The sequence below is a fragment of the Trypanosoma brucei genome, chromosome 4, assembly GCF_000002445.2.
Source record: "Trypanosoma brucei brucei TREU927 chromosome 4, complete sequence".
NCBI lineage: Eukaryota > Euglenozoa > Kinetoplastea > Trypanosomatida > Trypanosomatidae > Trypanosoma > Trypanosoma brucei.
In genome coordinates, this window is record NC_007277.1 from 236,419 (window position 1) to 251,877 (window position 15,459).

Consider the following 15,459-nt stretch of genomic DNA (forward strand, 5'->3'; position numbering starts at 1 on the left):
GGCACCGGCAGCCAAACAGTCACAGAAAATCGAGACAGTTACGAACTTTTTTTCTTGAAATAAAAGTTTGAGTTCTCCTCAACACAAACACAAACATGCAAATCCTCCGCACTAACGTCACAAGAAGAACTCGTCGACAATGCTCGTGCCACAGCCCTCCTTGTTGCACAACGCTCCTACGCCAGCTAATGCATTTGCAACGACTTTATGAACCCTGTGGAAATTCTGCTCCGCTTGTGGACTTCGCGCTACAACAAGGATGCGCCAGATGGGAGTATGGTTGTCCACTTGCTGTATTTTCTCCACACGGAGTTCAACACTAAGGGATGTGGAGCCCCGGTAAAGCTCCGCCACAAATTCGGGCTCTATACTTAGAGATTTGGTCAGGATCATGTGCGGCGTTCCGACCTTTGAATTGAAACCAGGAAACACAGACTGGAGCTGCGAAAATGTGGTAATACGATCCTTATCCTTCGTGGCAACATTGGTTTCGTACAAAAATAACCGCGTGTTGTCGACAGTAATCGCCTTCACGCGGTACGAAGCTTTCTCATAGTCCACGTTCGGGAGGGCCTCCATCGATATTGTGCGCTCGGGGTCACACAGAGAATGATCAATGTACAACAATTTCCACAGTACAACTGAGGCAAGGCCCGACTGTCGCGCGAGACGAAAGCCTGCACTCTGCAGCGTCGCTTGGGACGTGTCGAAAACATCAAGCTTTATGGCCTGATGACTTGCGGCGACTTCCACGGGTACGACTCGTACACCACTAATACCGAGAGAAGCAACAATTGTATCCAGCACGGTACTGTTATTTGAGCCGAACCGGCCGTACATGCTGTGAATTGCCATACTTGCTTGTGTCTGGCACGTTGCCACCCTCGTTTGCATCGACGCAACCAGCACGACAAAAGCGATAGCGACGGCAGTGAAGATGAGAAGAAAACTCGTTAAGCGCTGTTGGAGCTCGACTACCTCTCGTCGGTTAAAAGCAGCACGGTGTTCGGTGTGGCCCATCACTACCGCTTGTTGTGGAGCTTTCGCTAAGGAAAAGAACGATAGTTGCAGTGGCGGATGTCCTTCCACAAGGAAAACGACGATGCGAGTAAGGGAGAACGGAATAGTTTCCCTCCAACAAATACGAACTAAGAAAGGGGCGGAAAGAAGGAGGAAGGGCAAGAGTTTAAGTACAAAACGGAAGACAACTGAGTAATGTATAGGGACATCTGTGCATACACATGCTGATGGCAGTAGCAGTGGTATGGGGAAAAAATTATGAAAAGGGAGAGCAGCCACGACAACGGTGTAGGTTACATGTCTTTCTACAGATTAATGGTATTTCCCTCGTCCCTTTTCGTATCCATACATATAGGAGCTGGAGGCGATGCCCAGAAACAAGTATCGTTGGAAGGGTAGAAAAGAGATGGACAGATAAATATATGTAAAAGAAGTGGTGAGGGGGGATAAAGTAAGCAAAGACAGCATCAAAGTGAAGGAAAATACATGGTCTAAAATTATGGCGAGGATAGCGAATGATTATATACATGCAGGCTCAGTGGAACGGTGGAGAAGATCCTTCCCCGAACGTACCACTCTTTCTACCCATTCTCTATTTGTTATACGCAATGTTGCTTTTATCACATCTCTCTCGGCACTCCCACAGTTCTTGTCCCCATCACCATCTCATTGCATTTTTTTCTATCTCTTGCCTTTACTTCGAAGGTTTTACTTCGACCCTCCCCAAAACAAAAGGACACTTAGAAATTTAGCACACGTGCCCACACAAATGCCATCAGCAAGCCTGAAAGACTAGCGCCCAACAAAACAAACGAAAAATTACACCTCTATGAGTAAGAAGGGAAATCAAAACCAGAAAAGAAAAAAAGGAGGGAGAAGAAAAAATCAAAAAAAATACACTACTCATCTGAATCGAGAATGAGTGCGACCGACTCTAATGTCCACAAAGATGCGTGTGTGTCAGTTTTCAAGTCAGCCTCCAACACTAGTCCAACACCAGCCGCGTTACGCCGCTCGGAGGTGACGTACACTGGTGTTTTCAGCACCGATACAGCCTTAATCTTTGACACCTCCATCGGAATAATCTGCATGACAGGCATTTCAGCAGTCAAAACCTTCTTCACCTGTGGCGCGAGGCAGTGCCTCTCAGTGTCCCAGCGAGCCCCTTCGATGAAAAGCCCACACACGTACGCACCGTCCTTCGGTCTCTCCTTCACATCATTAGGGGAAAGATAGCGAGTCACTGACATCACCACCGAAGAACGGTCCAGAGGCCACTTGTAGCGCCGGCATGTCACCTGCACAAGCGCAGATATATACGATTCAGGCACCATGAGGCCGGTAAGCCACATACATTTCGGTTCACCATGAGTGGCCCAATCGACATACTGCTTACAACGCTTCTGGAAATGAGCTAACCAGCGAACCAGCTTCTTCCTTGTGGCGGGTGCATACCGTCGCCACGACGACGGAAGATGGCCATTGTGTAAAGACGTCGCCAACTCATCAAGCTCACTACTCATGCCAATAATACCAGACAGTGCCTTCTGAAGCTCCTTAAGAGACAACACAATCACCACGACCAACCGATTCCACCGTTCGATCTCCTGTAAAAGCACGACCTGCGTCGGCTGAAGGTTTTCGTGACCACTCTCCGCTGCCTTCTCCTTTTCACTCCTCATTATGCTCTTGCGATCCAGTGGTTCTGGGATCTGTGCAAGTATCTCCTCCGTCAACTTCAACAAAACCTCCTCACGAGATTCCCCTCCCCCTGTCGCTGCCCGCACTGATCGCGGCATCATTTCAATAAGACTAGCCCACATACCATCCACAGCATTTCGCAGGTAACCCGTCTCCGCATTCGGGTGCAATCCAAAGACCTCAGGTGTATTATCCTTCGGGAAGGCCTCAACATGGGCCATCATCTGCTGAAGCAGCACTCGTTTGTTCACATCGTTGCTGTCGGCGGGGAGGCAGTAGTCGACTACGTCGTTCTTGAAGAAGTGGAACGACTGGAATGTGTCAAAGAGGAAATCGCCAAAGTACTCCTCAAGGTACGTCTTAACAATGCGTCTGTCCATGCTGTCGGTCACACGCCCACCATACATGACTTCACCAACTAGGTAACGCAACGTATCCCATGGAATAGGGTCGTCGTTCTGGTGGGCCTTAGCCAAGTACGTATCCAGCAACCGCATGGAGACGGAGAAGTCCGTCTCGTTAAAGTCGTACACAACGTTCCAGCCGATCTTTCCATACTTTCGTCGCTCCTGCACAACAGCGTGAAAGAAAGCCAATGCGAAGACAAGTGGGCGGAAGGCACTATGCGGACATTCTTCCAGTTGATCCTCCGTCACCTTGGAGAGAGTGTTCTTCATATTCATCTTCAAGCCATTGGGTGGCTCGTTCACCACCTTCAGAGACCGCTGCAAAATACCCATTGGGAAGTCACGACTCGGCTCAGTGGTGAGCCACAGGCGAAACTCCTCTTGAGGAGGTGTCTGGTTCATTCTCTCAATGACCTTCTCCAGCTCCTTCATCCACGTAGTGAGTAAGTGACAGTTCTGCAGCAATACCCAATGTCCTCGTCCCACACCAACCTCTACGAGCTTCATAGCCTCTTCTCCTTGTCCCTGACCAAGTGAAATGGGTCGCAGTTTCTGAATTCCAACCTCCTTCGTGGCCAACTTGATGATTTCATCCGTGGGGTTGGCACCAGGTGAAACGATGCAGACAATTGGGGACGTGGAAGAGCTCTTGTCCAGCACGTCTTTGTAGCTCAGAATCGGGGGTATAACGTACTCCTCACCAAGTAGTTCACAGTTACTAACGAAGTTGGAAACAGCAGTGTAGATACGGTCATGGCGGAAGCAACGGAGCAAACAGAGAAGCTGGAACTCGGTGATGCGCTCGCTGTACCCGGATGGAAGCGGATTGCTCGGGTCCTCGGGCCGATCCGCCGTCGCCCAAACACGCCATTCCTCGGAGTTATTGACAACATCGTCGCATACGTTTTCAAAAACCTCGCATGTGTGGGCCAACTTGCAAAGATCGTTCCATTGCCGCTCAGACATCCACTCAACCGTGTGTGGTGGGTAATCCTTCGACGCGAGCACACATCCGCGGAGGAAGAACTCCAACTCACTGTGGACCATCTGGTTTTCTTGAGTGAGAAGTCGGATAGCCATTTGGAAGGAAAGCATCAGTTTGTCCTTCTCGAAAATACCCATGCAAACGTAGCAGTAGAGATTGTAAGTAAGTGCGCGAATGATATTCCTCAACCGATCCTTTATTTCAAATGATGCGTCACTCTTTGTGATTGAATACCCGAACACATCGTGCAGGAAAGCAGAAAGTGAATACTCGTACATAGAGTTAATGACCGATAGCTCCGAGATGACAAAGTAGAGAACAGCTCCTCGGCGTGCCGCGGGACGATACTCCTGACGTGAAAGTTCTGTCACACGAGCTGTCTCCTTCGCCTGCTCGAGTTTCTGCTGCACTTCCGTGGCGCTGCTCTTAGTGTTCTCAAGTGTGGCGATAAGCTCGTCGTTGTCAAGAATGTTTCCAGTAGCAAGCGTTAGCTCTCGAATAAGCGTATCCTCTAATTCCTTCAGTTGCGCGCGGCTCTCAGCCATGGTTTGCACTAGATCCTCACTTTGCCTCTGTAGATCGCTACGTTCACTTGCTACAACGAAGTTCAACAACTGACTCTCGAGACCATCCTCCGTAACACCGTAGTTGATAACCATGGTTTTACCGAACACCTCTGCCGGGTACTCGGGATTGGGCAGTTTGGTGCATAAATACAGCTTGAAGTTCGAGTCCCATACGACATCCTTGTCACCCAAGCGAATGACAAGCTGACCTGAATCGTGTCTAAACTGGGGATCCAAGACCGAGTCAATAATTGGATCAATAAACTCATCCACACCTTCAAAGAGGAACGGATTGCCGTATTGAATAGCAAACTCCAAACGTTTCAAGAAGTCAGCATCACTAAACGAAGCACACTCGAAACGTGGGTTTGACTTGTGCTGCCGTTTGATCCAATTTACCGCCTGCATCTGTGGGTCAATGCAGAGTGGGAACCGAACTCGTCCTGCCTTCTTCCCGCGTCCAGGGGGTTGTGTGCTCATCGTGGTAAGAATACCATTTTGCACGGAGAGATCGTCAGACGGGAGACCGTCACTTGCCCACTGAGAAATGGACACCTCGTCGGTAAGGAGATGTTGGATTGTGAAACCCTCCGAAAGTGGAATGTTTCGCTCCCTAATATCCTTCAGCCACACACTCTCTAGCGCCTCTTGCCGATAGCTGAAGGTAAAGGCGCCAAGATATGAAAGGAACGCGGCACCTGCCAAGCAATCGCCTACTAACCTGTTCCTTACGTCACCAAGCGTCTCCTTCTGTTCCGCCCACCGCACACGTTCGGAACCAAAACCATCGAGCAACTTCCTAGCTGCATTTAGTCGTCGTTCCATCAGTGCCTTTTCTTGCTGAAGTCGCCGGGCTTCGCTCATACCGGCCTCAAGTCGTTCCTCAAGCATTCGCAAACCAGCTGTTAGATCCTGAATTTCATCTTGGCACGCAGCTAACTGCCGCTCCGCCTTGGCCTTGGCATCCTGAAGCTCACGCACACGAGCCTGCTTGGGTAGCACCTCCTTGGCGGTGTTCCAATACGCTTTCATTGCCTCAACCCAAATCATCAGCCCTGAAGCGGCCAAACTTACTTTTTTAAGGTCATTGGAGTTGACGGGAAACTCTTTGAGAATCCTATTGATTTCGTTGATTTTCCCCTGATTCAGTGTACCTGCAAGGGAATCAATATCAACCAAAGAACGGATGAAGTCATTCTGCCCCATCATTGTTCTACCCGACTCCCATGTGGCGGGAACTCCCTTCACGACGCAAACCATACGAACAACCGCCACAACACTCGCCGGTGGCTTGGCAAAGGATTTGAGCTCTGTAATACTCTTGGGGTTGATATGCTTAACTGCCTCTGTCGCCTCCTCAAGAGCCGGCATCGCAAGGGCAAGCACCTCTTGGGCCTGCGCACTCTCTCTCTCGATTTCTTCGTTCTGTACATTGAGCTCCTCCTCCATCACTAATGCCTCCGCCTTGCGCTTCTCATTCCGTGTCTTTTGGTCTTTAATCTCACTCGTCATGCGTTCGTTAATGTCTTGCTTCTCGCGCAGCGTCACTTCCTTCTCTGCAAGTTCCTCCTGAAGAACCTTCACATCCTCTTGTGCGTGGTCGAGTCTCTCAAGACCAATAGCGAACTTCTTCACGAGATCGTCAATGTCTTCACGGCGTGTGGTCAACAGTTTTGAGTAATTAGCAAGAAACCCTAGGAAGTTCTTTGGCGTCACGTAGTTATACCGCTTCAATTCCATCTGATACCGTGCGGACAAATCATCAGCCGTTACATGCACGTAAACCACATGATTAACTATAGAAGCCTTCACTTCCTCAGGAAGGTCCTCAGACTGAAGAATCCTCGTACCAACGGCTTCAAGCGCCTGTGGAGGCCACTTCTGAAACCAGTCGATTGTTGTGTTATTGATAAGTGCTGGGAAGCTCCGACATCGAGTACGCAGGACCTCCCCCGACGGACTCATTGAGAGCACCACGTGCAAATTATCACGGCAACGCGAGACAAAGGCCGTCCATTTGTTGTCCTTCGACGGTGCAAGTTTGTTCGCCTCAAGTTCCCGCAGCACACTGTTGTACAGAGGCTCCTTTTCTTCCTCTGTGAAGAGAGCTGGAACCATACCGGAGGCAAGCATGTTGTTGATAAGCTCGAGAAACCCTTCCTCCTTGACGTGGCTATCCATAAAGAGGAAAACAACTTGTTTCTGCTGAACGCCAACTCGAGTGTAGAGTCGCTTCAGGTCCTCGCGAAAACAGTCCTCGTTGTAGTTACGAGAGAGAACCACCTCGAACACCTCCATCTGGCATATCGCGGCGGCCAATCGGGTGAGCGACTGCTTACCACTACCACCAACACCAACAAGTAGGCAGTTACCGCGCGGGAGTGATATCACACGTGTGATCCGGAGGAGGTGATCCAATGCCATGTCAAACATCACTAGATCCATTTTCTTTGTTGGAGTGTTAACCTCATCCAACATCGCCTCCACTAACTGACGCGCCTTCGAGTACTCGGCCCCAAAATCCTCATATATGTGCTTCCGGGGGTCTTCACTATCCACAACAAAGTCACCAAAGTCACCGAACATCAAGGGATCTGCAATTGCAGACTCGGCAACATCTGGGAAGTGTCTTCTAATTTCTTCCTCCACGGCACGTGACACAAACCCCTTGTCGTCCTCATCCGACATACGATCGACAAAGACACGGTAAATCTCATTTCGCCACAACCGCACAACGCTCTGTCGGGTAGGGAACTTCTCTGGCGTGGCACGGCAGAGACCCTCGTATACTCGTGAGAAATCTCGCAAATTGAAGATGTAGTGGAACTTCGCTGGGGTTGCAGGAAGGGATACGAACAACCGTTGGTAGAGGTTGAGCGTCATAGTGGTGAGTGGTATGGACATATCTGCCACCTCCTTTGACATCGACTTATAAGCGTCGGTGAGAATTTGACCGTATATAGTGTTGATCGATTCATCGGAAGGAAACAAAACGTTAAACACCGTGAAGAGTGATACGAAACGGGGATCAAGAGCATTACGACCACCTCCAGGAGGAGCCATGGCTGATACGAACTGCGTGTCACGCACATTCTTGAAAAGCAAATCTTTGCGGTCGTACCACGACTGGTGCTCAATGAGAAGTTTAAGGAAGGCAATAGGCTGCTGCGTACCATATAAGTCTACCTTGGGCATATTTATGTCGTCGATAAAAACAACAAGCCGCTTCTTCGCTGGAGGTCCGAGAACGGTGTTGGTGCGTTTCTCAATATTATCCTCCATAGCCCTCTGAGCATCGAGGCTGGTAGTACGAGAACTGAAGTTCATCTCGAGAATCATTTCCTCAAGGTGTACATCTCCATCAGTGTCCATCTCCAGGGACTTCTGCTTCAACTGACGAAGATATGTTTGTATGGTTACCGTCTTAGCAGTGCCACTCTTACCGACAAGCATGACAGGAGTGCGGTTCAGTACAATTTTGTTCAGCAGCCACATATTACGCTCCGTATCGGGTGTACCGACGAGTAGTGAGCCAAACTTTGCCCCTGGTGGTCGCTCGAAGGGGCACACAAGTACGTGCCACGGCTTCCAACGGTTGTCCTCAAGATCAAAGAAGTAGTCGTACATTGTTTTACGCTCTGGAAGAGAGCCGCTTCCAACAAACCGAGTAAGGAACTTGTCACCAACGTCTTGCATGTTCCACCCGGTAATCTTCTTCAAAAACTTATCGAATCGCAGTCGATCTTCCTCAGTGGTGATCAGGGCGCCGAAGCTCCAAACAGAGCAAAAAATGAAGACACATTGCAGCGCCTTTGGTTCGAGCGACGTCTTCTGAGATGATACAGTGTCAATTAAGGTAGTCAACTGCCGCACCATGTTTAGGTCAGAGGTAGGTATAACTGCCTTCGGAGGATCCGAAATCTCCTCTCCATCAATGCCTTCAAGCACAAAGTTGATGAGGGGTTCAATGTATTTGTCAATCAGTTCGTTGAGGGTTTCTAGCTCATCCCTCGGGCGGTTTAACTTCCAAGAGTGCATGAACGGTTTCCAACCGAGGTTTATGGGATCCAGGAAGACCATACCCACACGTGACACGGTGGCAGGGGACGCGTACTGAAGGTCACCGACTTCAAAGAGAAGTGAACTTGTTGGCAAAAGACGGATACGTTCACCGTTGGGAAGTGTAAGTAATTTGTTGTCGTCCATCACAGAATTCATGTCCTCAACCCATTTAGCGTCCACATCACCGTCGAAAACTACATACCGCCGCTCTCGCTCGCCTCCTTCCACAGGTCGGTTGATGGCACGGAAAATGTTTGAGAAAATACCATCAGCCCAGCTGCGAGTCATTGGGTCCATTACACCGTACAGAACAGTTGTAGGTTGCGCCTTAGGATTCACGACAAAAAGTTTTGTCGGGAGACCGAGTTGTGTCTGAGACTTACACAAACAGTCAATAACAGTCGACTTACCGCCACCGGTGGGTCCTACGACCATCGAAGTGTGTCGAGTTTGCATTGTTTCATATAACTGGACAACCTTATCAACCTGTTTGGCATCGATGTAGAACCCCTTGTCCTTGAATACCTTTGTCGCAGCCCGAGAAAGATTTTCCTGAGGCGCACGTGTAGGATCAAGACCGGGGAATAAATCGCCGATAAGACCCTTGAAGAGGGGCTCATCTTCCGCAACGAACTTGGGAGTGTTCATGTCACGTAGCGCCCGCATCAGCACAGCTTCCTCCGACAAATCGGGTGCGCCTCGTTTCAGTTGCCCTGCCATCGCCAGCACCGCCTTTAGTGCCCTAAGACCCCAATCGTAGTGGTGCTGCTTCGAAAGTTGTCCGCGAGCGAGTTGATAGAGCGTCACCATCTTCTTTGCAAGTTCACGAGCGGTGGCAAAGCCCTCTGAGAAGAGCATATTCTCGGCAATAAGCTCCATATCGGGAACCACCATCACCACAGGACGGAAAAGAGCCTTCAGGTTATCTGGAAGCTCCACGCGACCAGCGTAACCCGGGTTCATGGTGATGAAAACACCAACGGTCGGCACAAGTCGTATCATTGTATCTCCGAAAAGAAATTCCTTTTCCCTCGTCTTCAGTGCACTCTGGATACTACGCAACTGCTCGGACACCACGGAAAGTACCGGTAACTCAATACGGTTGAACTCGTCGAAGCAACCCCACGAACCGGACTGCGATAAGCCAGAAAAGATTGTTCCCATAGCTTTGTAGTCAAGACCCTCTCCACAGTTGAAAACAACACAATGAATGGACATCGCCTTCGCCAGATCCTTCACAGATTCAGTCTTTCCCGTCCCTGCAGGGCCACCAGGAGCTCCGCCAAGGTAGAATGATAACGCCTGCGTAAGTGTCATGAAGCACCGATCAGTTAACGGTGTGATCACGAGGCGGCCGTTGAGTCCCATGTATTCATAACCATACTTAAAGTGACCTGTGCACTGCCGAATAGCACATGTGTCGCCATCCCGCTCCCAGTAGAATCGTAGCTGCGACTCCCAGTCGAATTCACGCACATCCGTTATGGAATCCCTTACAAACCGATCCACAATGTCGCGACCGTGGACATCCACAATAATCAGTGTGTTTATCTTCTTGGCGTACTGCTTATCTATGTCTTTATCCATCTCCCCCACCAAATCAATCAGTTGACGTGTTAGCTTACCCGAGAGATCCTTGACTGCATTTTTCTTCCCCTTCTTCACTGCGTTGAAGGAATCCTCAACCTCAAACGTCCACCAGATCTTCGCACCCGTGAGGGTCACCATGCCATGATTCTTCTTCACCCAGTCCAAACGGGGCATCCGTGGGTAATAGTAAACACCTCCTTTAAGAAGATCATGCAGTGAGGCGTGTGTCTCGTCCAGTACAGCCTGCAGCCACTCTTCCACAGGTGTATCTTCGGTTCGCACCTGTCTATCGAAGTTTAGTCGTTCACCCTCCTGTGACTCCACGCCACACACCGTATCATCATCCTCATTCTTGAATATAATCCGCGCAGAGTTGTCAAACATCTTCAGCATATGGTCCTGCACCGCTCTCGCCCTATTGGCAGCCAGAATGGATAACAATTCGTCATCCGAAATGAAGTAAAACCTTGGAAACATGCGTCGCTTCGTCTCGAGGAAGTTTGACAGATCCTTCTGGCACTCTTCAAGTTTCTCCTCAAGGTAACGGAACTCATCCAAGCGCCCACCGACGTTGCAGCACACGTCCACGTTAGGGGCTGCTGCCGTTTCATTCATAATGCGAACAAACCTCTTATCTAGTTCATTGAACTTCGCTGACTCCTTCGGTAGTTGTTGGGCTATGTCGTCACTACCCCTAAAGATAGACTCCAAATACTGCCACTTCATTTGCACTACAATCCAGACGGCCATCACATCGTTAATCGTGGCCAGTTTCTTTTCCCATAACTTCACCTCATCCATGAACGGTTGCGCCCACTTCACGTTGGCGATGGACTGCATCTTGAGAATGTTATCATCAACTGCCTCTTGTATCTCGCTCGTGTCGCTGAGGACATGGCACCGCACTTCCCCTTTGCGCGGCTCGTAGGGAACAGATACGAACTCCGCTTTGAACCAAAACTCCTTCACAGATGTAATATCCTTTTCAACAGCTTGCTCTCTCGCGGCAGATAACACAATACCATCAATTTCATCAGAAAATCGGTACAACTCCATTGCAATGAAATCATCCAGAGTAATCTGCTCGACAGCAAACTGCTTCGATGTAACGCGCATTAACTCAACCCAGTGTCGCTGCTTCAGTGCGGGGCTTTTAAGCTTTGCCAAGAGGGGTAGCGAAGAGTAAAAATTTGCAATAACCTGCTGTACATCCGCAAACGGCTCCACATCACCATGCGTTCTTCCCAAAACACGAGCTTGCTTCACCTTTTCTTCCGTCGTGCTCTGCAAGTCTTCTAGAAGAAGATCCTTCCAACTGCTTCGATTCCAACGCTTCAGAACCGCAACCCATTGAACGTACAAGTCATACACAGTTTCAACCTTAGTCAACTCTTCATTGAGCTGTTGCAAATGAGTATGACCTGTGAGAGGTAAATCAAATAACTTTTCTGCCTTCGTCAGCTGTTCTCTCCTAGCTTGGAGCTGCACAAGATGCTCACGCCACTCCTTCCTGAGGCGGTTACCCTCTTGCAGGTCGATACCAGCACGACCTGGACCCTTCTTACGGAACTCCTTAAGCACAGCCTTACCTTTTACAAGAAAATTCTCCACCTCGTTGCGCGTGTGCTCTCTAAACTGCATTTTCTTTGGCTCTAACGCCTTCTCTGTTTCGTGCACTCTCGCCAACGTACACTCCCACAAGTCGTGAAGGTCCATTGCTTGCTTTAACTCACGGGGATCCACAGAAACACCGAAGTGCATGATGGACTCGTATATGTACTTGATGTCAATAATGTCCTGTTCTACATCCAAAGAGAAGGCGCGCGCATCGTGCATGACCTCCAAAACAAATTTCAAATCCTCAATCTTCTCGCACTGCCTTTCCAAATCCTGGTTGACGCGGATAATGCTGGAGTACCGCTTTTGCATGCGAGCACGAACAGTTTCATTCAACTGCGCACCTTCCATAGCAATCCACTGATGCACATGCTCTACCAAATCGGAATAGAAGGTACTTTCGTCGCAGCGCATAAAACCAAAGTCGTGAATGTGCTTCTCAGCATCGAAATCAGCAATCATGTTGAAGTACAGCTGGAACTTCGCATCGTAGTCAATCCAGTGGAACTGGTTCTTTGCCTGCTGTTCCACAGAAAGTTTCTTGTCGGAAAGATAAACAAATCGATACCTTTGCAACAGTTTGATGTTTGTTGCGAGTGCGGAGAGATGGGTTTGAATTGTTCGGTTGATGATGGCCTGCAGCCGGTACACCTGAGACAAGTTGTTAATGTCCTGGTAGTATGTGAAGAGTGTTTCGTGCTCTCCCTCAGGGGGCCGCGGTACCAGCTCTCCCTGTGTAAACTCAATACATGTACCCCGCATCCATCGCCGGAACCGTTGAGTGGATGCAATTATTCCCGCCTGCACCTTGTGAAATGCACTCGTGATTTCCTGCTGGGGTGGAGAGTAGGTCGGTTCTGTCGTCAAGAATATCATTACCTTAAACAATGGTGGTCGCTTTGCTGATGAAGAACTCACACGGTAACCGAGCATCTTGGCAAAGGCCACAAGCGAACTAAGCACCATCTTCGTCACGGCCTTCCATATGCGGTGTTCCCAGTGATGGTAGTAACTCTCCAGTAGGAGGCATTTCCCCGTGTGGGTGCCGACGAGTTGACTCTCCACCTTTGTCAACAGTGGCTTCGCTGTGCTATACGCACGGAGACATCCATCAACTAGGTCTGCACGGCGCCGCTCTATTGTCTCAACAAGGACCTGCAGTTCCGGCAATTCGCCCCCTGCCTGCAGCAACCGTTCGTACTCGGGCATGAGTCTTGTTGAGCCGATTTTATTTACAACCTGTGTCTGGATATGATCGGCTCGCTTGCGCACCTCGCGACTTAGGTTCCGAAATTTGGTGATTGCACGTTCACAATTCAACACGAAGTCAGGAATACCCAAACTGGTCCAGTTGATGTCGTGTAGCCCGGGCTCCAGCGCCTGTCGAAGCTCACGGATGTTCCTCGCCAAAATAACACGCTCTGGGCCCTCAAGTGCATTCTGCAACTCATAGTTGAAGTTCAGTAGCATTGCCTTCAAGGCATCCACATTTGCATGGTACGATTCATCCTGCAGAGTCACATTGAGCGCCTCTTGTGGTACCTCAAAACCCAGTCGATCCAAATACTTCGCCTCCCTTATCAGGTTGAACAACTCAATATCAAAATTTGTCACATACGTGTTATCACTCTCCTTCACGATGATATTCATCTTGAGAGAAGCCGTTGTGCCCTGTCGTACACGCTCACCCCACTGCATGAAACGAGAGGTGGCATAATCTTTCATCTGCTGAGCCACTTCAGCGTACTTTGCTCTCACCTGCTTCCCCATGTGGGTGTTAAGCATCCCCTCCTGTTGGAAGCGGATAATAGGTTTCTTGAGGCGTTGGAACAGTGAAGTACTCCAGTGAATGGCACCTGCAACGGGAGGTTGATTCTTCGTCAGCGGTGGATTATCTTTCAGTTGCACAAATATATTCCGAACACGATTTACTTCGTTGAAAAACTGGGCGAGAATACGGTCAGCCTTCTCCAGAAGGAGCGAAGCAGTGTCAAATGCCTCCCCCACGCGCTGCGGCCGCGAACCAATGCATTTAAACGAGAGCAGCAGCTCAAAGGCGGACTCGGCGCTGCGCAAATCGTCGTCGAATATCTTGTTTATAAAGTCAGATACCTCACGATCAAGATTGGCCACCATATTGACGAAGTTAGAGAACACTAGTTGCCAGTTATGTGTTGCCTTCCTTTCGAAGGGGTCAAAAGTAAGAGACTCGAAAGGTCGCTTGACTCTTTCCACATCCTTCAGGATACGCTCGATTCCACTCGTGTCCGTCAGTACTGTTTTTAACTGGGCGCCAAGAACCATTGTGTAGTATTCCACAGTCTCTATTACCTCTAGTAAGTCTGTGCACCGATCGGACATGTAATCTGTGGTTTCAAACAAACGTTTTTGGTTGAAGTTCCACGGCTGCTCGCGCTCACTGGAGTTAATTTCCTCCTGGGTGCCAAGGTATGCCGCCTTCCACTTCAGAAGGCATTGCTGTCCCTCGGTAACTACGGCCTTGGCCTCTGCGAATGGTAGACTCAGTATTCTGTGAAAGTCAATGTGCTGCGAGACCTTCTGGGATATTAATTTCGCAACCTTCTCTAGAAGTCCAACCATGCGCTCCTCCGTGCAGTAGTAACGAGAAATAATCCACACCATCCGCACGCCAGTCATCATAGATGAAAGCGTGTCAATAATGGGTTGTAACGAGCCAGTCACAGGCGTCACACCGTGTAGCGTTCGAAAGTGGCGATCTAGGGTACCAAGGAACTTCACGTTATCTTTAGCCTCCGCGTAGTAGCGGAAAAACTGTTGAATCGTCGAAGATATAAGGTGGTAAGAGTTACACTCAGCCTCCTTGGCTACTTTCATAATTAATTTCGCTTCTGGGGAGTTGATCTGCTCATAAAGAGCACTGATAGTGCTGTACTTCTCACGCCAATATTCAATCTCTCCCAATGGCCCCTCCTTCTGTGGATCAAGGGACATAGCCAAGCTGATTTCTGCTTGCCACTGCCCGACCGTAATATCCACCTGTCGAATGATATCTTCGTTTGCAAGAACAGAACTGATGCCTGCATCAGAGTTATCCATTGACAACAACATCTGTGGAATCATGAGGCGGCGCTCAGCACAAACCTGGCTTCGGAACCCCGTCATTTGCATTTCAATTCGTTGCACCCAATTTAGCACTTCTGTATACAGATACTTGTTTACAGCCTTCTTTGTGGCGATGAACCTAGTTTTTCCCGATTCAGCTTCCACATCCTCCACGAGGGGTTTGTAGACGTGTTTCAGTAGTTTCAAGAATGTAACCAACGACGGTACGATCATGCCTGAGACTTCAAATGCCTTATGGATAGGACACTGTGGATCTGTTTTCCAGTCCTTTACCACCTCCCGTGGCAATTTTACATACTCCATACGAACAAAAAATACACATCTAGTGCGGTCTTGCGGAAAATTGGCAGAGTCGGTGATGTTCGTGTTTACAACTGCGTCAGTTGTAACTGCAAGCTTTACTCGG

At 49.3% G+C, this 15,459-nt stretch overlaps 2 protein-coding genes across 2 annotated transcripts, besides 1 other annotated feature; both read right to left on the minus strand.

The window, feature by feature from the left end:
• Positions 1 to 15,459: part of a sequence feature (sequence corresponds to BAC RPCI93-5E12) that runs on past both edges of the window.
• Tb927.4.860 (hypothetical protein, conserved) lies at positions 118 to 1,020 on the minus strand (the record flags this gene model as incomplete). Its single annotated transcript, XM_839143.1, has 1 exon — positions 118 to 1,020. One exon carries the CDS (start codon positions 1,018 to 1,020, stop codon positions 118 to 120), a length of 903 nt encoding a protein of 300 aa, XP_844236.1.
• On the minus strand, positions 1,920 to 15,266 carry Tb927.4.870 (dynein heavy chain, putative; the record flags this gene model as incomplete). Its single annotated transcript, XM_839144.1, has 1 exon — positions 1,920 to 15,266. One exon carries the CDS (start codon positions 15,264 to 15,266, stop codon positions 1,920 to 1,922), a length of 13,347 nt encoding a protein of 4,448 aa, XP_844237.1.